Raw genomic sequence first — 22,025 nt, 5'->3', positions numbered from 1 at the left:
TGTGCCATTCACCCTGCTGCAGCTGGCGCGCCGGGCCGGGCCGGGCCGGGGAGGGGAGGGGAGGCAGCCAGCAGCCCACCCCGGGCGCAGGGCAGGGTCACGGCGCGAGAGCCGCGCGGTGCGGGCAGCCGGGGAACCGGGGCCCGCTCGCATTGCTGCCTTCAGCGCCCGTCCCAAGCCTCCGGCCTCCTTCCTGTGGGCACTTTGCCCCCCCCGCCTCTCCGAGCTGGCCCTGGCTCCCCCTCGCCTGCACCCTGCTCCGCAGCGAGGAGGAGGCGGCCAGACGGGGGAGCAGCGCCTGCTCCCAGCTTCCACGTGGGGCCGCATCCATGCATCCGCTCCCCCGGCTTCCTGCTGGCCCGAACCATCCCAGCTCGCGAAGGGATGGCGCCTGGGCGCTGAGCGCGCAGCGCGGCGCGGCCCGGCCCGGCCCGGCCGCCAGCCTTTCCCCGCGCCGCGCCGCCCCGCGGGGAGATGCGAGCGGGCAGCGCCTGCCTCGCCACCGCCCGCAGCCAGCGCCTGCTCTCCCCCGGGCCTGGCAGCAATGGAAACTTCCTCCAGCTCCTCCTCCTCCTGCAGAGAAAGTGAAACCGGGGCGGAAAGGTTTCAGGGAGAGACAAAGCTCTTTGTGCTTGCCGCAGAAACCAGTTGGCCCCCGGAGCCTGAGCGCACAAGCTTGCTAAGCTGCTGCTTTCCAGGTAGGGATCCTGCCTTCAGCTGCTGTTCGGGTTGCTCCCGTGCAGGTGCTCCTCGCTTAACGTCGTAAAACAAACATTGCGCGACTTCAGATGAGTATGTTCTCTAATAGCTCCGAGACGTAATAACGAAACTACGTTAACCAGGACGACGTTACGTGAGGAGTACCTGTATTTGTTTCCCGGGGTCATGATCTGCCAGGTAAACAGAGATGAGGCCCCCAGGGTTGAGAGCTGGGGCACAGGGGGACACAGCATGTGTTGTCCAGAATGGGACAATGTGGCATCAGCTGGCATTGCAAGACCACATCCATATACCATGCCTGCTGGCTGCAAGATAACCTTGCAAATGCTGAGATACAGCAGCCCCCAAATTTCTAGCAAGGGGTGCTTACCTGGGGAGAGGAGGCAAGTGGGCCCTGACACATCTTATTCCCAGTTCCTTTTTTAAAGTTAATCCATGCCCAATTAAAGCTTGTTATTAATTACACATCCTAAAGAGAGAGAATATCATTAGCTATGCATATTTACTAATTTAATATGTAAAACAATATCCCGCTTCAAGTACAGAGCCCTAAATGAAGGTCATATTAGGATGGGATTACAGGGCAAAATACTTCTTGGGCCACCCCAAACTTCCTGTCGATGCCACCAGAGGATTGTCCCAAAGAACCCTGACCACAGTCATGCACAGCCCAAGGCCATGCCAGGCTGCCAGACGACAGCCCCCATGCTAAATATAACGGCTTGTAAATGCAAATACTAGCCTGCGGCAGTGTTTTTGCACGTGCAGCAGGCTCCTCACCAGCTTCACGTTCCTCACCATAACATCAATTATCCAGCACCACCAAGCATGCATTGTCCATGGTGGCTAAGTGAGGCATCAGCTGGCGTCCCAAGATGGCAGTGAAACATTGCCTTGCTGCAACATTGCAGGAGGACTGTAAAGTGCTGCAGCTTAGTAGAATCCCAAATTTATCTTGGGACCCTCATAACCTCTTGGAGAGGTACATAATACTGGAGCTCTTCAGTGTATTTTAGCAAACTACAGCAGCAAGACACTTACAGTGCCCTCATCCCCTTGCTCTACCTGTTAAAGTGTTCCTGGTGTCTTAGGGTGCTGTGCCTGGTAAGTGTGTGAGATGGTTGTTCATGCAGTTTTATTGATAGTTTAGACATACAGGCTAGGAACAGCTGTCGCATTTGTTCCTGGACATGTTATACCTGTGTTTATCCCAGAACAGAAATAGCCCAGGATTGGCATATATACACATTGCTCTTCTAATCAGGATTCTGCGAGCAGCTGAATAATGCACTGCTACTTTTCTGCCATTGATTCAATGATGTAATCCAAGGACAACTGTTCAGATACACTTTGTGATGTCCCAGGATAAATTATGGGTGTGTCTACATGTTACCGTGCTTTAGTAATTCCTTTTAGAAGTACTAAAGCATGGTGCAATATGGGTGGTTACTGTGCTTTGTGCACGATGTATGGTTAGATTTCATTGCTATGGTGCAGGGAAGTGCACCACTATGGCAACGTAGCTGGCAATTATGTGTAGACCCATGTAATTGCTACGTCACTGTAGCACTCCATACGGTGACATGGTACATTACTACATCACCATAAGACGATATGTCGATCCTCCCTATTAGTACTTCTTGTCCCATGAACTTTTTAGGGTTTATCCCAGAACCATGGGAATGGACATCTGAACAATTGCATTTTGTCCCAGGATAAAATGGGGTCTGTGTATAGCCACATTTGTCTTGGATGGTTTAGATAGGGATAATCCCATCATGAGCAGTGGGTTGGACTAGATGACCTCCTCAGTTTGTTTCCAGCCTTACTTCGCTATGATTCTATGAATTATAAGACTCCTGTCACTCAGGTAAGACCCATGATAAGGAAAGCATGAAGCTGTACTGGCATAGGGTGGCTGGAAGCAATGCTCTCCTGCAGCAAGCCAGCATGCATGAGATCCCAAGCTAAAAGTTTGCAACATGTCAGTAAGCAGGTGCAAATGCAAAGTTCAGGAGTAATTACACATCTGCTGTGTACAATTATTATAACTGCCCATCACTCTCTCTCTCTCTCTCTCTCTCTGTCCCAGCCATTATGGAGGAAGAGTTCCAGTTTCTGCTCTGTGAGGGATGCCAGAAAGAATCTAAAAACCCCAAGCTCCTTTCGTGCCTTCACACCTTATGCACTGACTGTCTGCAAGAGAACAAGCCCATTGGCCAATGCCCCATCTGCAAGGCTCCTATCTTGCAAGCCAGAGGGATTCCAGAACAGGACAACCTGCTGTACACCAGCTTGCAGTGGAAGCTGAACATCTATAAGAAGATTGTCACAGGCATCGACTTGGTCTGTGACTGCTGCCAAGAAGAAGCACAGTTCAGGTGTTCTGAGTGCCAGGAGTTTTTCTGCAGTAAGTGCTTTGAGAATCATCAGTGGTTCTTCAAGAAGAACAGCCATGAGATCCAGAAGGTGAGCGAGGTAAGGGTAGGATCTGCTGCACAGTTCCTGGAAGAAGAGAGACGGTCCAGCAACCTCTACTGTTCCAGTCTCACCCATAGGAATCAAAGCCAAATTACAAGGTAATAGCATACAGCCAGCTGTGTTCAGCTTATCCTTTGAGCATGTTGAGTGAAGGGTATTAGGAGGGAGCTCTGAGGCCGAATGACAGGACTGTGTGTCTAAAGGATTTTATACCCTATCCAGGACCAGACGGAGTATCTTGGTGTCCTCAGCGGGTGCATCTACACGTGCCTACTAATGCACTGCAATAAATTCTGGTGCTTATCACACCAGAGTTTATTGCTCCAGACACACTATTTGCACGTGTGACTGGGAGTGCAGCACATTGAGCCAGGTTGGAGTAGCCCCTGCTGGCATGGGGCTCCTGGGGGTCAGCCTGCAAGCCTGGGGCTGCCCCCGCCCCAACAAAATGTGCTGTGGAGGGGCTGGCTGGGGCACAAGGGTGCATCAGTGTGGGGCTAGCCAGCGGGCAGCTTCCCACACTGAAGCAGTCTCCTGCCTCAGCCAGCTGCATCAGCATCTACACATGCACTGCTGCACGTGAAAAAACTCTACAGCATGCTAGTACTTGTATGCACAAGTACTATCCTGTGGCAGGGTTTATTAGGTTCCTGAGACCTAATAGAGCTACATGTGTAGATGCAGAGGTGTTTACTGCAGAGCTAATTAGGCAGCTCCACAGTAAATGTGTCGTGTAGATGTGCCCAGGAGGAATTACTTGAGTCCTGTACCAAGAATATGGCCACCAGATTACACTGTAATAATTGGGCCTAGCAGGCCCACATCACTTGAAAGCTTGCTTGTGGGGAAAATAAATGAAGGATTAGTCCATGTTCAGATGAATGTTAAAGTTACCACAGCTCTGTCGCTGACTCATTGTGGGACCCTGGGCGAGCCATACTCCTTGTCTGTGCCAAGACTCCCTATCTGTAAAGTCAGGCTAGTAATCCCTGTTTCTGCCCACTTCTGCCCTTGCCACAGGGGTCAAGCAGGAATTCCCACCTCTGGCTGTGCTATGACTTCCTCTTCCCTGGGGGGCTGAACCCCTGACTTAGAAAAAGTACTGGAAGGTCCTCCATCATCTAGTTCAATCCTCTGTCTAAGGCAGGACCGTCCCTATCCAAACCATCCTGCATATATCCATAATCTACCTTTTTAGTAAAACTACCAAGTCAACCCTGACATAACACCCTTCTGGCTCTAGAAGCCTGGATTTTACGGCTTCAACTGAGATCAGGCTCAGTTTGGAAGAGGTAGCAGGCTTGTATGTTCAGGCTGGGTTCTTTACGGGTCAAAACAAGGGGGTACACAAAACAGTATATTATTATCCAAGAGCATCCTGGTCTTTCACCCCAAACCATACTTCCCTATATAACTTGGCCACTGCTAAATGCTCTCAACTGCTATGGCAGAATCCTTGTTCCTCAACACCTTTGCTGTAGTTCCACAATTCTCCTTGTGCACATGTTGCATACCGTGCTCAACCCTTTATGGAAAGCCAGTATTGATCATTTGACTGGAGACTGACTTACCTACCTCTAGAACTACTACCTTTGGTCAGCAATTCTGCAGATTGAAGGGACTGCCTCTCTCATTTCAGAGCTCTGTTAATGTTGTTGGCTACAAATGTCCAACTCAGGATCCGTAAAATTCTGGTTTATTAGGCGGATTGAAACACTGTAATGAGTTAAATCATAAACCTTGGGCCTGGTCCCCCCCCCACACACACACAGTAGCAAGCTACAGAGTCTGGTATACCTATCCTACAAGCACTGGAGTCTGCCGTCGATGGCCAGTCGAGGCTTCTTTCAGCGTGGTGTTATCCTCCAGAAGGGGGTTGCTGGCTGGTCCTTCTGGCTGGACAGGTCTGGTTGAGTTGGAGATCAAGAGGGCGCCACTGAGGGTCACTTTTCACTGCCTTTTATCTGTCCCTGGCAGACTTTGGTGACTCCCCAGTTTTCAGGTTTGCCCAATCCAGGGGTCATTGACCCTCGTGGGACTTCCCCCCCACCCCTCAGTGGCTACTGGATGGCATCTGTCAGCCCCAGGGGTCGTCTGCATATACATGCAGGTTTGGGAGTCTGTTGATGAATTTTGAATAGGGCTCTGGGAGTGGTTGATCTGGAGATATTCAGCCCAAAAGTTGGTCCCCGGCATTGATTAACTCAGGCCAGGGCTTCTAGCCCTTGATCAGTGAGGTTTAGAGATTTCCCGGTTGGTACATTGTCTTCTATTGAATTCTTCCCTTGGTTGCTCTGCAGTGTCCCAGGTGTTAATTGGTGTCTGCTGCTACAGTGTTACACATTCAATCACTGATTCACTGGCTCTTTCAGGGGCCAGCCTGATACAGGGAAGGGCAGTTTGATTCCTGCCCTTGTTAACATTGTTACAATGTATAACTTACTAAAACACATTTAGTTGAAAGGTGAGGAGTATAAAATATAAGCTACAAATGCCATGGCGCACAAATAGATAAAAATACCAGACTGCAAGGGGAGATACAAAATGCACACATACAAATTTTAAAACACAATTCCTTATCTTAAAGTGAAAGAGAGAGAGGAAGGAAGAAAAGGTAGAAAAAGAGAAACATATCCAAAGAGGGGAGAGCAAATGCAGGCAAGAGGGAAAGGGGGCTTTCTGCTACAATGTCTAGTGGGTTTATGTATCTTCCCTTTCACGAACCCTGTTTCTTCTGTGGTTTGTAGCATCATAGGTGGTCTTAGGGACAGAATTCAGCAAGATGCCTTCAAATTGAAAAGTTACGGGCAACAAAAGAAACAAGACCAGGCAAAAAGAGCTAAAATCCCACATTCCTGGCTGCATGACTCACATTTGCTATGATGACTCAGGGTTTGTGCATTTGCATCCCAGACAACAGAGAAGGACTCAGACTCATCCTGGACACACGTACACATTGCCCTACAGCAACGTTGTTACTGTTCTATGCTTTAGTACTTCCTTTTGGAAGTGCTAAAGCATGGCACAGTAACCACCTGTACTACATCGGATGCGTAGTGCACAGTTATTTTTAGCAGCTACTTTGTCATAGTGGTGCGCTATAATTGGGGAGTGCACCACTATGATGAAGTAGCTGCTGGTCATGTGTAGACACCCATGGATGCTAATTCGCTGTAGTGCATTGTTACAGTGACATAGCATCACGTGTAGATGCACCCCCTGGGTTGGATTCTGATCTCAGTTGCACCAGTGTAGCTCAGATTAGGATCTAGTGGGATTACAGTGGATCGGAAGCATGCATGGAGCAGGCACTGGAGATTCTCTCCATCTGACTCATTATTTGTATGTGGGTATATCAGTAACTTCAAGCAAGGGCATAAATGAACTAGAGTTAAAACATGGGTGGATAGGAGCTGGGTGTTTTCACTAGCAGGTCATGGGAACCATGCCTCACCACAATAGGTAGCCCTAGCCACTGGGTGTAGAGCAAAATGATGTGGAGAAGCTCGAGAGAGTCCAAAGGAGGGACAAGTGCATTAGTAGAGGCCTAGAGACCAGGTCATATGAGGAGAGACTGTGGGACTGTTTAGCCTGGAGAAGAGAAGACTCAGAGGCAATTTGGTGGCAGCCTATAAGTATATCAAGGGCATACATCAAGGCCTAGGAGAGCATCTGTTCACCAAGACCCCCCAGGGGAGGACAAGAAATAATGGGCACAAACTGCTTGAGAATTGCTTCACGCTAGACATAAGGAAAAACTTTACAAGTTGAGGGCCGAGGGTTTGGAACAGGCTCCCCCCAGAGGTGGTACAGTTATCCACCCTGGTGATCTTCAAAAAGCATCTTGACACCCATCTTGCTGGGGTCATCTGATGTTAGCAGTCTTTCCTGGCCAAGTGCAGGGGGACTGGGCCCAATGATCTGTAAGGTCCCTTCAGGCCCCTAACAACTATGAAACTATGAAAAGGATACCACCGGTCCTGCTGACCTAAATTGTGCCATGTTTGTATTAGCATCTACTGCCAAGGTTGCAACAGACCTCTTTGCTGCTCCTGTGCACTTCTGGATAATGAACACACAAAGCTTTACTGTGATATCGAGAAGGAGATCCAGCGGAGGCAGGAAGAGTTGAGGAGCATGAGTGAAGAGCTGAAGCAAAAGAAGAACTGCTATGAAAGTGCCTACAACAGTCTCCAGAGCAAAGCTGACCAAATGGACCAGGTGTGGAAGGAAACCCAGGAGCTGATCCTTGAGAAGGTAGAGGAGATGGTCAAGCTGATCCGTGATAAGGGAGAGGAGCTGTTGAAGAGGGCAGAGAAGCAGCACCATGAGGGGCACCAGGACCTGAAGGGGAAGGTGCAGCACACGAAAGCCATGCTCATGAAGATGGAGGCTGGCCAGCAGCTGGTGGAGAAGATGCACCTCTATGCATCAGACCAGGAGGTGATGGACATGCACCCCTTCATCAAGAAGTCCCTGGAGGAGCTACAGAAGCAGCCACCCCTGACAACAGCAATCAAGATCCAGGTTGGAGACTTCTCTGAATGCAAAGCTGAACTCCAGGCCCTGGTTGAACAAGTGACTGGGAAACGAGGTAAGCAGCTTCCTCAGACCCGACCCATATGGCTACTGCTAGGTTAGACAGTTGCATAGGGCCAGGCAGGGGCAAAAAGACCTGATGCAATGTCTGATAGACAGTACAGGGCTCTCTCATTGGAACTCTTGCTGTGCCGTGGTAATGACTAATTAATACACCTAGAAGGTTGAGCAGACCTTGTGCGTCTTGGAAGACCCAGAGCCACCTTCTTGAGGTGAGCCCAGTCCTGAGTCACTGCAGCTCAGGGGACCACACTGGGGGTGTCTACATCACAGCAGCAGAGAGCTTGGTGTCATGGCCAAGGCAATAAGCCCCACGCACCCACTCCTGCTCCATGAAAGTGAGGTGACGAAAACACTCTTGAGACCTTCCAACCTACTGGAAAGCCAGGCCTTGTGCCTGGGGCCAGAGGGACTCCACAGCAAGTCCTCATAGGAACTGAGGTATGCAAAGTAGGTAGGTGGGATGGCAAGACTGAACTCCCTGCCATCACAGTGTAGAGGCAGCCTCTGTGATCTGGCAGAAGTCTGGAGGACAGATTCACCACTGATATCAGTTCTACCAGGAATCAGTTTGGCACACTGGCCATGCTACCCTGAGCCCATTTCTCCCCTCCCCCTGTAGATCTGCACTGTAATGACATCTGAGGCTCATGGATGTTGTTTGGCTTGCTGGATTCCTTCAGCAGGCATCTAAACCCCTTTGGCTCCTTCCAAGCCCAACAGCCAGGGTTTTGGCTGAGTAATAATCAGAATGAAAACAAGCCAGGTCTCTCTCTTGGTCACTGCCCAGCCAGACTCCTTGCATGGCTTGGAGAGAATCTGATGGCGTCAACCAGGGAGGGTTTTCCTGGCTGCATCTGAGAGTAGCCCCCAAGCTCAGTGCCTCTGCTCCTTTGCAGATGCTGCCTCCTGTGATGCCCAGGCTGCTGTAGCTACAGAGATGTCTGCTGCTAACAACACGGTGAGAGTCTTTCCAGATGGTGGCCCATCAAAAGGGTTGGGGGGGAAGAGCCAGACTGAAGGAAAATGGCTTCCTGGACAAACTTGTATTTTGATGTACCCCCCCCACCAGATCAGCAGCGCTGTTGCAAGCAGAGGCAGGGGCATGGGGGCACAGTCTGGTGGGAAGGCGGGGCCACCTGTACTGCCCTGCCCTGCCTGGCTATGCCTGAGCAGCAGCTGGAAGTGGGTGGTGGGCTGGGCTCCTCCTGCCTAGGGTGGGGATCGTCCGGAGCAGGATGGGTGCACTGTGCTGCTGTGTGCATGTATACATTTGTGGCACCCCCCTTACACACAGACATGCACTGAGCAGTTGCCCATATTGCCCGCCCCTAAGGCCAGCTCTGGATCTGTCAAGTCAGGTGCTGGGTGTAATTATGGGGCTGATGCTGCGTGGTGCAGTGGTTGAGTGCACAGACCCAACACAAGGTGAGGAATGCTGATGGGAGCAGGGAGCTCACAGGGCACCTGGTCTTGCCTGGATGGGCATGTGTGTCCTACCTGGTGATAGCAGGGAAGTGAGTGGGCCATTGGGCACTTCAGTGCACTGTGCTGCAGCCCAGGTGGGTAGGATTCTCCACTGCCCTGCCCCTGGCAGTAATCCCTGGTAGGTATGAAACCCTCTTAACTCTGCTTAGGGGCTGAGCTCCTGCTTGACACTAATGTAAATGATTGCAGGGGGGTCCCTTGCCTGCACAGACCCACTAGTTCTCCAGCTGCTCCCCTTTCTTTATCTTGCACATTCCCCTCTGCCTTCAGTAACCTTCACTCCTTCCCCTGCCAGTTTCTTTGTTGTTCTTTGTGATCCCCCTCCAGTTCAGCGCCTCACATGGCTCTGCTTCTGCCTTCCCCTGAGTCCTAGTCTCTTCCTATGTAGGGACCAAGAAGGAATAATAAAAAGTAATGGCACATGTGCTATATATATGAAGCAGGTTGGTAATGGAGTTAAGGTCTAGTGAGGAGTGTCTGAAAGAGAGAGAGAGAGAGATCTTTATATCTCTCCAAAGACAGAGGGAGATGAACAAGATATATGTATCTCAAACACTCCTCACTAGACCTTAACTCCATTACCAAGCTGCTTCTTTTGGGCACTGCTCAGCAGGGGATCATGTAGGATACTTACAGTCAATATATCATTAGTAGGTTTCAGAGTTAATATCCCACTGAGATAAATGCCACAGTTTAGACCTCTCAGAGATGTTGTTTCAGGCTGCTTGCACACTCAGGCCACCCACATGATTTATGGGGTGGGGGTGGGTAGCACAGGACTGTCCCGCTCTCCTGCAGTGCCAGCCAGGGACCAGGCTTAATTTGTTCAAAAACCTAGTACACACAAACTCTGATGCGATGCTCCAAAATAAACAAGTTTAAATTTTATAAACCTATTTAATTTAATGAGGATTAAACCCTGTCATGTGTACAGGCACCTTAGGTTCTGCACACAAAACTGCAGACATCTGAGACAGTAGCACAATGCTTCTCTCATCATCCTGCTCCTTTTGTGTCCTGCAGTCCTTGGCATTCCTTTTCAAGCTGCCATTTTCATATGGAACAACCTCCCCACCTGCCAAGAACTTCCCCTTCCCTCTTTCACCTTGCTTCTTGCAACACAGTCCTCTTACCCAATCCCATTCACTGCCCAGCCACTATTTCACCTGATATATCTTCTAAGGGTACTGTAGCCACCTTAGGACAGAAGCCACAGCTAGCTCCATGCTTTGCAAAGCACTGGGGCCCTAACTGTGGTGCTACAGAAGCAACTAAGAACAACCCCTATGATTAGATGGGTTATTCATACAGCAAAATCCTGCCCCTTGCGTGTTGTAAAGAAATAGGAGGCTGTATGGTTTGGTGAATAGAGCCCTGGACTAGAACTTAGAAGAGCCGAGTCATATTACTGGTGTTGGCCTGCTAAGCTACATTGGGAAGTCATTTCCTCTTAGCTCAATTACTGTTTTCCCACTGTAAGATGAGTCTAGTGACCCTGACCTCCCTTATAAAACCCTGTGGAGAGGGGTGCTAGATAACAGTTACACATGCTACAGGTGCTATAAAGCCATGGGTTCAACTGGGACCAAAATGTATTCCTGCCATTTATTGCTGCATAGAATTAAAGGCCATAAAGCGCTGTTGTGTTGAGAGTCAAACTAGGTGACCAGCCAAGGAACTTCACCCCTGTGCCCAACGACAAGGTGCCAGAGAACCCCAGTCCAATTCCCTTTTGAACTGAATCTATTGCCCCGCTGCCCCACCAGGTTAGGCCTCAAGGAGGCTGAGCCCAGGTAGGAACCAGTCACAAGCAGAGTGAATGCTGGGGACTGGTTTTCAAGACTTTTTACTCTCTTTCTAGGAAGAAGCATTCATCCAACCCAGGATGCAGGCAATCCCATTGCCTTTGTTCACCATCACTCTCGGGGAGCCACAGACCGGAGTGGTGAGTTTCCTGTTTTAAGCTGCTCCTCTCTGTTGCTCCATCTAACCATTTACCCTCCCTGTCTCTGCCCTGCTCCCATCGTACTAGCAGGAAGGAGGCCATCAGCCTACAGTACAAATGGACCAAAAGGTAGCGTGAAGTTCCCACAGTGAAGCCCAATCATACTAGCTCACACCAGCTATTTGATTGCTCCCTCCATTTACAGGGCTTTGCCCGCTCAGATAGAATTCACTTCCCCAGCAAGCATATAAATTGTATGAGTAGCACCCAGTGCATTTGGGCCCTGGTCTTGATTGTGGGTCACTTGGATGCTACCCAACTAGCAGTGTTGCCAGACTGGGACCCCACACCGGGGCCTAGCTCCTCAACCCCGAGGGGAAACTACAGAGAAACTGCTAGAGGCCAAGCATCCATATAGCTAAGCCCCAGCTCCATGGTCCCTCCAAGAGCCATAGCAAAGAGGCTGAAAAGGCCTGGAGAATAAGGATGCCCTCCCCAGCAGAGGCATGCTCTTCAGGGCCTTCCCAAAGGGCAGATGCTGAGTAAAACACCAAAGAGAGAGACAGCTCCTGCTGTGGAGAGCTTGGACTCTTGGCGCTGTTCTGCAGTCCAGGCTGCATCCTGTCCACAAAGCCAGGCCACCCTTTGGGCAACCCTTGAGTTGTGGGTAGTGGGGACACTTCCCAGCTATAGCAAGACCTCCCAGGAGGGGATGATACCGAGATTCATCATAGCAGCTCCCTTGGGTCTGTCTTGGGTGGGGAAGTCTTTTTAAAAGGTGCAGTTTACTCTTCTCTTGCCCTTCACACGCAGACAGCACTGCTAGCTCCTGTGGGGTAGGGTAGTGATTGCTACCTTCACTCCCTCCATGCATCTCTCTGCTCCCTCACCCTCTGTAGGCAACACCTGGAAATCTCTGGTAGCTGGAGAATAGCGTGGGAAGGGTTCTGCAGCTGCTAGTCACAGCCAGCCCTTTATAACTTTACCCTGGTGCCCAGGAACTGGAAAAAAATCCAAAAAACAAAGGTCTGAGTATTAACAGGCCCCAAACCTAACCTACAGCCCCTGGACACTATCAGACATTAATTAGTACAGTGCTCCTTCCCCCATCACTTGTTTGCATTGCTCTCCAGGTCCCCTCCATCACCTCACCAGGCAAGAGGAAAATAAACCAGGTTGAAAAGGATAGTCAGACCTCTTCTCCTAAGGTACTGAAGTTGGAGTCTGAGGACAAGTGGCTGGAGTCAATGCCAAGGAAGCTTGACCAAGATTTGCCAGAAAGGGACCCCACACCAGGGCCTAGCTCCTCAACCCTAAAGAGAAACTGCAGAGAAAGAAGCACAACAAAAATAGATGGCTTCCCCAGTTCCTCGGAACATGCATACTCAGAGCCAGGAGATCAAGGTAGGTCAGGATGACCTGGAGTGTTACAGGGTGAGCTGTAGGGATTTCTGAAACCATAGATCCTTGGTCCAGCCAACAAGACATCACCACTGAGGTTCCTGTTTTGGGAGTCATTATTCCTCCCTGCCTTGGACTACTGTGTAAGCATGTGATGCCAAAGTACTCTAGCAGTGTGGAACAAGGAGAGCACAGACACAGGCCTCCTACAATCAAACCCTTTACATCTAAGAAAACAAACAGCAAGAGTCTTTTTCCAAATGGAGATCCCACTTGCCCACCAGCCCTTCCCAAGATGTTGAGTTTTAGTGACACATACCCATGGGTTTTAAGATTCATTTAGTCTATTGTGGCTCTCTATGGATTTTGAAGATCTTTAATGGACCATGCAGGCAGATGCTGTGCAGAGGAGCTCTGGGGGACACTGAAAATGCATTCTCCCAAGAATTTCCATCATCCACTTCAACTTTGTTGGGTATAGAAGCATCCAAGTAAATTGCCTGCTAGAATACAGCAGCCATGCCTCTGGGCAGAGGATGGATTGGATCCATCTCAACCCTAGGATTCCATCAGAAGGAGACAGCTCATGCGCTTAAATATTATGGTTCGATGAAAGACAGAGGCAAAGGAGAAGAGATGCATTTTCAAAGGCAAAGGTAGAGTGTCAGAGGAAGGAGGCCTTTTCCAGGAGGAAGGAGGAGATGATGAGCAGTTCAGAGAGCAAGGCAGTAGGGAAGAAAGGAAGCACATGATACACAGGGCTCTATGAATCCAGAGAATCACAGAGACAATGAATCCTGAAACCCATGGGAACCTGGTGAAGGGCAGTGATGTGATCATGCTCCTGGTTTAGCTTGGGAAGACTTGCAGCAAAGTCACAGCAGGAGCAGAACAAGCCTTGGATGCAGATGGGGGAGGGCAGGTTTGCAGTTCTATGAAGAGATTTCAGTGCCAAGGTTGACTGAGATGCGTATGTACACACCCACACACACGCACACCTGTATACCACGCATACAGATATTGGGTCACATCATCTGACCGACCTGCAGGGTTTTTGGAATAACTCCTTGCATGTGTGCAGGCCAGACATCTCATGCCCTAATCAAAAGAAGTTCATTCCCAGGGAGTCAGAGCAGCCAAATAAAAAATAATCAGATTAAGTTAGGAGCTTGCCTGGGCAAATTCAAATACCTTGCTACAAGTTTCCGTAAGAGATTTTTTTTCAAGCCAGTGCAGGCCAACTGGCTCCTTCACAGCATATCCAAAATCACGAGAAGAGTTTTGGCTGTCTTTCCCGAGCCCTCTCCCATCTGGCCATAAAGAAAAGACCCAACCCCGCTCCCCAATCTGATCTCTTTTCCCAAGAAATCAGGATCCCAAGTCAAGAATCACTGGTCTGCCAACAACATTTAAGAGTCCAGATTTTTCTGGTTAAAACCACAGATAGACTAAGCACAGCCCCAACTATAGATGAACTAGGAGATGTTTAGAGAACAGCAACTGAAAGTAAAGGAGTGGAAAGTGTTGACTGGCATGAAGACAGGAGGGTCTAAATGTGCACAGTCCACCTAGATGGCAATTCCACGACACACCTGAACCATGTTCTTCCAAGAGGGAGGTCTCAGGAGTATAACTAGGAGTGAGGAAGGCAATCCAATGGGAGATGGAAACTCCCAGGCTGTCTGACATATTTCCCTGATATCTCCTGGCAGATTGGGACCTTAGAGATCAGCACAGGGGCTAGAAAGGGGCTCTGCTCAGGCTGCACATGAAAGTCAGCATGAGTGGCAATACAGGAAATTGCCTCTCTGGGAAAGTTCTTGGTGCTGTAGGGAGCTCTAGGGCAGTGGTGCTCAACCTTTATCTCCAAAAGACTGGATGGGAAATGCCTGGTCCCTCCATGGGCAGAATCCAGTCAACGGACCCAATCCAGCAGCTGGGGCAGGTGCAGCAGGTCCCCATCTGGCTGTGCAGCGTGGGGCAGGGGGCAGCTTTGTCTCAATGTAGCTGTGTGGGGAAAGGGTGTAGTCCAGATCCGTGGGAGGGGAGAAAGGGGGCATGGGTTAGCCCAGAACCATCTACACAGAAGGAATGGTGCATGGCCTGGCCCTGATTTGGCTGTGTAGGGAGAGGGTAGTGGCGCAGCTCTGACCCACCATGTAGGCCTTGGCATTTTGGCTGTGGGGAGGGGTGGCAGTATTAACTGCTACTGCTCCCCCAAAGCCACATTTCCCAAACCCCAGGGGAGCCCCACAGGTCACTCCAAGGCACTGCAGGCCGCATTCGACCCGCAGGCCAGAGGTTGAGTACCCCTGCTCTAGGGCAATACACAGGCCTCGACTGTCAGAGTGATCCTCTCCCACTGCTAGGTGCTGGGTGGGCAGGGAGGTACCTAAGCGCTTTGCCAGTTTTTTCTGCCTGTCCTCCCACACTCCCTTTACAAGGCCTTGGTGACTGTCACACACTGCATCTGTTCAGATGGGCGCTTGAATCTCTCTTTTTTTTTGGCAGAAGCAGCCAGCATCATCATAAGCAGCTCTGAAGACACTGATGACGACACAGTGGTGAGTGTAGTGGCAGTCCGCCCTCCTCAGTGAGCAGGCTTGTGCCAAAATGAGCCAGACAAATAGAGGTAGTGAACATCAACCAACTCTTGTGCAGTCAGTGTAACAAATGCCAAGGCAGGCACAGTTGGATAGGTCTCTTCCACCTCTCCAGTGCTGCATTGAGCATGATTGTTCTCCCTGCTTAGTTCAGCGAGGGCTCTAAGGTGATGCACTGAAGTTTTGGTGCATCCTGATGCTTCATATTCATCCAGCATCTATGTGCATTTCCAGACACCTTTAGTTAGACAGCAGCCGTCAGGCATGCCAGACCCTCTTCCAAACACTAGCATGGATTCCAAGGCTTTATCTATTGATTCCTCTCCCTGGATCTCATGCTCAGATATCAGCTACAGGAATCTGCTGGGATTTTTCCCTTAAGCCTATCTGGCCAGATGCCTCATCATCTGCCCTCTCTTTTCTTTCAGTCATTATGGCAGTTTATGCTGCATCACAATTGGGGGGCGGGTGGCTCTTGCCTGTAGCAGTAGCAAAGACAGGTCCTCAGCTTCTACCTGACTGGATAAGAGCCCTGCTAAAACAAAGTTGATTGTGGATTTTCCCTCCGAGGGAAAGATGTGATCTAGCCACACCTTCTCCTTTTCGAGTGTGTGACACCCCATAGCTGATGGCATGAGGTGCTTGGGAGGGCAGTTTCTGAGGCAGTGACTAGGGCAGTGGACTAAGACCCCAAAGCCCCTGGTTTAATCTCCAGCAGCCTGCTGGGTGGCTGTGGGCAAGCCACTTCACCTCCCACACCTCAGCGTGTGGATAAGGATACCAACCTCCTTTGCACAGCACCTAAGCTCTATGGAGAAAAGCGCTATGTAAGAGCCTGGTATGCTCTCAGAAAGCCTCTCTCAGGTGGGCACAGAGTAGAAACAGAGGGCTGTTCGCTATATCAAGTGACAGGCAAGCAGGGTGCAGCCAGCCCAAACACAATGCCAGAGACTGAGTCTAGTGACCCTGGCCTCCCTTATAAAACCCTGTGGCGATGGTGCTAGATAACAGTTACAGATGCTACAGGTGCTATAAAGCCATGGACTCAACTGGGGCCAAAATTTATTGCATAGAATTAAAGGCCACAAAGTGCTGTTGTGTTGAAAGTCAGACTAGGTGACCAGCCAAGGAACTTCACCCCTGTGCCCAGCGACAAGGTACCAGAGAACCCCAGTCCAATTCCCCTTTCAACTGAATCCATTGTGCCCCTGCCCCACCAAGTTAGACCTCAAGAAGGCTGAGCTCAGGTAGGGGCCAGTCACAAGCAGACTACATGCCAAGGACCAGTTTTCATGACTTCTTTGCTCAGTGTAACAAACACCAGGTAGTGGTATAACCTCACCAAAGCCAATGGAGGCACCCAAAGAAACGTTTGGCCCCAGGTGCCCTCACCTCTCAGACACGTCCTCTTCATTGACTATAAGTATAGGATGAGCAGTGCAGATTCCCTCCTCACCCTGCTACCAGACTTAATATTAGACTTTAGGCAGTGGTACTGAATTCATAAATGCTTGAACAAGAATAGTCCGTTCACTGAAGAGAGCATTTATTGAGCACAGCACTGTGCAACTTCCAGTATGCAACAAAGAACAATTGAAGAACTCCACCAAAGCTAAGGCACAACCCAGTAAGACCCAGTGACAGCACATACAACTTAGGCTAACTTAAAATTCAACTTAATAAGCCAAAGAGACAACAGAAAGCCTTGCAGAGATCTTAGGTAATCCTGAGGGTAGAGTGTCTTCTTGTAGCCAGGTATTCAGAAAGTCTTTCTGGAGGGATTTTTCTTTTCTTTGAATTGTGGTGTCTCAGACCAAATCAGCAAAATTAATTCTGAATCCTATCAACTGAGCAGAACTTAACCATTCAAGTCTGTGTGGCACTACAATCAGCAAGTACCCTACCTTCCAGAGTCTTCAGCCTTTGTGCCCTCTTGCCCCCTTTGATCCGTGTAGGGATTACCTCCTTTGGGCTTGGACGATCGTCTCCTTAAGGAATGACCACTCTTCTTGGACACCCAACTCCCCCCCGGGACCTCAGTGTCTCCCCGACTATTCTCCTTACCTCATTGAAATCCGCCCTCCTAAAGTCCAGGGCTGATGCCTTGCTGTAGGCCTTCGCCACCTTGTACCGGATGGTGAATTCCAGCAGGCGACGATCGCTGTCACCCAGGTGGTCGAGCACCCGCAGTCCCCCCATGTGTCAAGCACCCCCCCACAGGTCGAGCACCCGCAGTCCCCCCTACACTTCTCCTTGCATCCCACGTGTATCCCATGTCTCTCAGGAGACTCGTGCATTCATCATCTCTGTCTCTTGCCTCTATGCCTGACGGAGGGTGACTGCGCCCAAAAGCTTGCCAAGAACTTTTTTCCAACTACTCGGTTAGTCTAATAAAAGATAAAAGATAATACATCTACCCAAAGAACCTTGCTTGTCTCTTCTTAGGTATTCCAGTCTCTTGCCCCTTACAGGTTTTACTTTGAAATATAAATGTAGCCCCCTGTCTTCTTCCCCTCCTCAGCCACATCAGGTCATGCACATAACATCTGTCATGTAGCTTCATGACGGAAAGGCCCCACATTTGTGATGACTGTGCCGGGTCTTTGCCAGCAACCCCTAGTTACTAAGGATCTAGTCATCCTCCTCCTTCTGTGGGGCAGCACAGGTTGTCAGCAAACCTTTCAGTTCTCCCAGCTCACGGCCCTTCCTCCAGCCATCGTGGCGAAAGGTGCCCAATTCTCCACTGCACCTCATGTAGTTGCTCACAGCTATGCAAGGCATGATATGGAGGGACTGCATTGTTGCAGGGCCCGTTCATGTCATGCATGTCTGACTACCTGAGGAAGTGGAGAACCTGCACCTATGGTTTCATTAATGTCTGCAGCTGTTTCAGTCTTTTTTTTCTTACAGGTGGTTTGCCCACAAGTCCTTTTCAGATTCATCCTACACCCCACAACCAAACAAAGCTTGGCAGGTGGCACTTCTGAAAGGGCCCTTTCAGATCAATCTGTACAAACGTTCCCCACCCTGGGGGATTAATTGCCTCCTTCGTTGGTGCTGTCTTGCCCTGGTCTGCAAGCAACACTCAGCCCAGCTCCCAAACAAAGCCTCAGCTCCAGAGTCGTATCCAAACATTGCATCTTGCTTGGGCTTTCCAGAGAGAGCAGGAGGGATTAGGAACCCAGCTCCCTCAAAGCCAGGCAGGGCAGCTTGTGGAGCTTGGCCCTAATCCTAGCCTCAAGTGAAAATACAATCATATCCAGCCAGGCAAGAATGACTCCCTCTGGTGCCCCCCAAATGGAATTTTTCTTGTAGCCCGTGCCCCTTGTTACAGCGTTCCCATCAAGTTGTACCACTAAAATTATTTCTCAGTGGTGCTAATATAACAATTAAGTAGTAGAAAGTATCTGGCATGCATGTTCCTCAGTTAGGTTCTTTAAGCTTCACATAAATAGCAGCTGTCAAGTGTATTTCAACATCAAGTTGCCATAAAGCCATGCATTGCTGTGGTTACTGGTAGTATCTATTTTCTGCAAACTTGATTTCTAACTGGTGGTTTCTGTTGATTGTGATTTACACAGGCAAATTCAGGCTGGGATTTTTGTTCTTGGGTCAGAGATTGATCGTGCGAGAAAATGCACTTGAGCAGCTCAGGTATTTTGGAAAATGTGGGGGAAATACATTAGTCCCTGTTCACTGCAATCTGAAATTTTGTCCTCCGCTCATTCAGTCTGATTCAAGTGAGCTGGTCCAGTTATTCTTTCCTTTCCTTTAGTATTACACAGGTATAAAATTGAACTGGTTTCAGTGCACTCTTGAGCTGTACCAACAGACGTGAGAGAGGACCTAAGCCAGGAACTTCAAACTTGCTGCATTCCTTAGCTCTCATAGACTTAAAAATGCCCCCACAGGATTCGTTTGAAGGCAAACCCTGCAGACAGTTTGAAGTTGCGATTATTTGAAGCTGGGAGATTTGCACATGTATTTTAGACATTTCCTTTTCTCTTACTCATTTTTAAGGACACCTCTGACTATAACAGCCTTGTTACTCATACCGCCTGGTCACTGGAGAATAAAAAGAGCCCATAATCACCAACAGACAAGCATCTCCTGTTGAACGAACATAACACTTCTGCTGCGTCAGCAGACTCAGTAGCTTCCTGTCAAGAAACTGATAAAACATCTGAGTTAAAGTTGTTACATCTACAGCAGGGGCAGGCAGTTATTTTGGCTGGAGGGCCACTTACCAAGTTTTGACAAGCTGTCGAGGGCCACATGGGTTACTCCGCCCCTTCACAGGGGCCCCGCCCCTGCTGCCATCTTGTAACTGGCAGTCTCACCCCCTAACGCTTAACCTTTGCCACCAGGAGTCCGTCCCTTTGCCCCCAGAAGTACTGATTTCAGCAAGGGGTTGTGTCATCTTGGAACCAGAAAAATACCAAGTTATATTCTAAAAATTGAACATTATGACAGTCATTAATTTGATTTAAAAAAATATTTTTGTCCTGATTTACATGTATTTGTATAGTGCACATAGAGGTGATTGCACAATAGCTTAAAATGAAGTCTAGCTCTTGTATATTGGGGGGGGGGGCATGGGGAGGTGGGTATAGGTTTGTGGGGAAGTCTGGGTATATGGGGTGTGGGTGTCCCTGCTTTCCCTGCTGGCACAGCCCAGCCCAGCTCCATAGAGCCCCTGCCAGTCCAGTCCCACACTCCTGCTGGCCCTGGCCCCAGGACACTGGTGCAGGTCCTGTGCTCCTAACTGTCACTGTGCTCCTGCACACCCACTCTCTGCCACTGCCCCCCACCCCACCTCCCCTGCCTGCTACTGCTTTTACAACTTTCCTGCCCACAGCCACCATGCTTCAGCACCATATGGTTCCTGGCTGCATGGCCGCGACCACATGACTCAGCAGGAGCTGGCCCAGCCCAGCCCCAAGGCCTGGGACAATTGCCCACGGTCCTCTCCTGCCTCCCCACCGCCCTTATCTGAATTTCCCTCTCTGGTGGAGGGAGGTGGGAACAGCCCTAGGGCCCCAGGCTAGAAGCCTCTTGCTGCTGAGATGCTGGGTTCTGCTGCCGGCTTCCCCTGGGTCCTACTGCCACTGGCTCCTGTCATCTTTGACAGGCAGCCAGGAGCAGATAAATATTCATTTTCTAAATATTTTAGGGGCCCCGCAGGCCAGATAGAATGGCCTGGTAGGCCAGATCCAGCCCATGGGCTGTATTTTGCCTCCCCCTGATCTACAGAGATTTCCATAAGGCTTTCAGTGTCAGACACCCACTGAATTTACTGTAGATGTTCCCCCAGGAGAAGACTACAGCATATTTCAAAGATAAAATTGGTAGCAGAAATGGCCTTGTATGCCCTTAAATGTCACCAATTAAGGATGTTTGAAATGAAATAAGCTAAATTTGGGGTGCAGACACACACCATATTCACTACATAGTAAAGAGGCTTTACTCTATAGTAAATAAAAGTAGAGCGGACAAATGACACCCAGCCTTACACTAATCTACGTCATTCCTCTCCTTACTCTAAAAAAACATGGAGTATACCTGTTGTGTGTCTAGTCTATTTAATCTTGGGACAACCCTTTGCTCAATGCAAGCCATTATAGCCCCTACTGTGGGCAGACAGGTTTAGGGAGGTAGTTGTGCGTTTGCTCTTTACCATGGAATAAATTTACTATGGACTAAAACTCAAGATAAATTACATTACAGTAAGCCTGGTGTGTGTCTGCACCCATGTAATCCGAAGTGGGGGGCAGCAGGAGTCTTTCCATTGACTTTGAGAAACGTTGGAACAGACCCTTGGACATATTATCCTTAGAAATATAAGTTTCTTTGTAACTTTTTAAACCAGCACCAGCAATTATGCAGAACCTATGACAACAAGGCTTCTCTTTAAAGCAAAGGACCACATTTTATCTCTTTAATTTGCAGGAATTATAATAGCAGGGGTGCAGATAAGATTCCATACAAGACTGGGAAAGGATTCATGGCTGATTTTGGGAACTACACCAGCTTTTATTTCTAAGTTCATCTCCTGCCAATATTAAATAGATGGGTTGAGAAGAACCATTTTTATAGGGGAAGGCTGAGGGGATGAGATGGGAGAGTGGCAGATGTAAAATGGCATTTTTGTATGGGATAATCATGCAGGAATATATGATGTTCATTAATTTCCAATAAAAATATTTCCAAAATAAAAAAGGGAATGCTTCCTTTCTCATCCTTTGCCATCTCTGCCTTCCTGGGATGGACTGAAGCTAAGAACGACCTAAATCCAATCCGGTCAAGGAACCGGTGCTAAAAAGGTCAAGGTGCTTACATCACTTCTGCTTCTAATGCTGTTTTTTCCTAGGGAGTCCTCACACCTGCTGGCATATTCTTTTGGAGGTCACATAAAATGACCATGGGGTCACATGCAAACTCTCCTGGCTCTGCTATGAATTTGCTTCACCTTTCAGTCTCTGTTTCCTGACCTGGAGGTGGTCACATACCCTCTCTTCTCTTCCATAGGTGGTGTGAGGATGAATTAAGGCTCATGTCCGTTCAATGCAGTGAACATATGGGGTGTTTCAGTACTCTGAATCTTTCTTTACTGTATGGGGTTCCCTCTGCATCTTTCTTTATTGCTACTCTCCATCTGTCTTTACTGTATGGAGTACCCTTCCAGGTCAGAGTCTGTATTCAGGGACCCACCCCTCACCTGCTTTCATCAAACGACACATGCTGAAAAATCCTTTGGCTCCTTTTGCAACTATTCTGAATATCACTAA

The 22,025-nt window shown here is 49.3% G+C and overlaps 1 protein-coding gene across 7 annotated transcripts; it reads left to right on the top strand.

The window, feature by feature from the left end:
- Positions 1–221: 221 nt before the first annotated feature.
- Positions 222–21,456, top strand: LOC102575005 (protein PML). Of its 7 annotated transcripts, none has more exons than XM_019477651.2 (8): positions 375–698; positions 2,813–3,299; positions 7,215–7,795; positions 8,700–8,761; positions 11,150–11,233; positions 12,367–12,637; positions 15,146–15,198; positions 18,819–21,456. In XM_019477651.2, the coding sequence occupies exons 1-8, from the start codon at positions 545–547 to the stop codon at positions 18,858–18,860; spliced, it is 1,734 nt and encodes a 577-aa protein (XP_019333196.1). In that variant the 5' UTR covers positions 375–544; the 3' UTR covers positions 18,861–21,456. The 7 variants fall into 7 exon arrangements, with proteins under 7 accessions (XP_019333202.1, XP_019333200.1, XP_019333201.1 ...); XM_019477652.2 differs by having other exon boundaries at positions 15,146–15,266; positions 19,258–19,340; XM_006273176.4 differs by having other exon boundaries at positions 379–698; positions 19,258–21,456.
- The last annotated feature ends 569 nt before the right edge of the window (positions 21,457–22,025 follow it).

Source organism: Alligator mississippiensis, chromosome 11 (assembly GCF_030867095.1).
Source record: "Alligator mississippiensis isolate rAllMis1 chromosome 11, rAllMis1, whole genome shotgun sequence".
Lineage (NCBI taxonomy): Eukaryota > Metazoa > Chordata > Crocodylia > Alligatoridae > Alligator > Alligator mississippiensis.
The sequence above is the reverse complement of the archived record's forward strand: the minus strand, read 5'-3'. Positions and strand labels throughout refer to the sequence as shown.

Excerpts from the sequence above, each read along its gene's own strand:
- LOC102575005 (XM_006273176.4), top strand. The coding sequence starts at position 545 with ATGGAAACTTCCTCCAGCTCCTCCTCCTCCTGCAGAGAAAGTGAAACC. Across the intron at positions 11,234-12,366 it reads GGGAGCCACAGACCGGAGTG|GTCCCCTCCATCACCTCACC; the intron begins GTGAGTTTCCTG and ends ATTGCTCTCCAG. Across the intron at positions 12,638-15,145 it reads CTCAGAGCCAGGAGATCAAG|AAGCAGCCAGCATCATCATA; the intron begins GTAGGTCAGGAT and ends TTTTTTTGGCAG.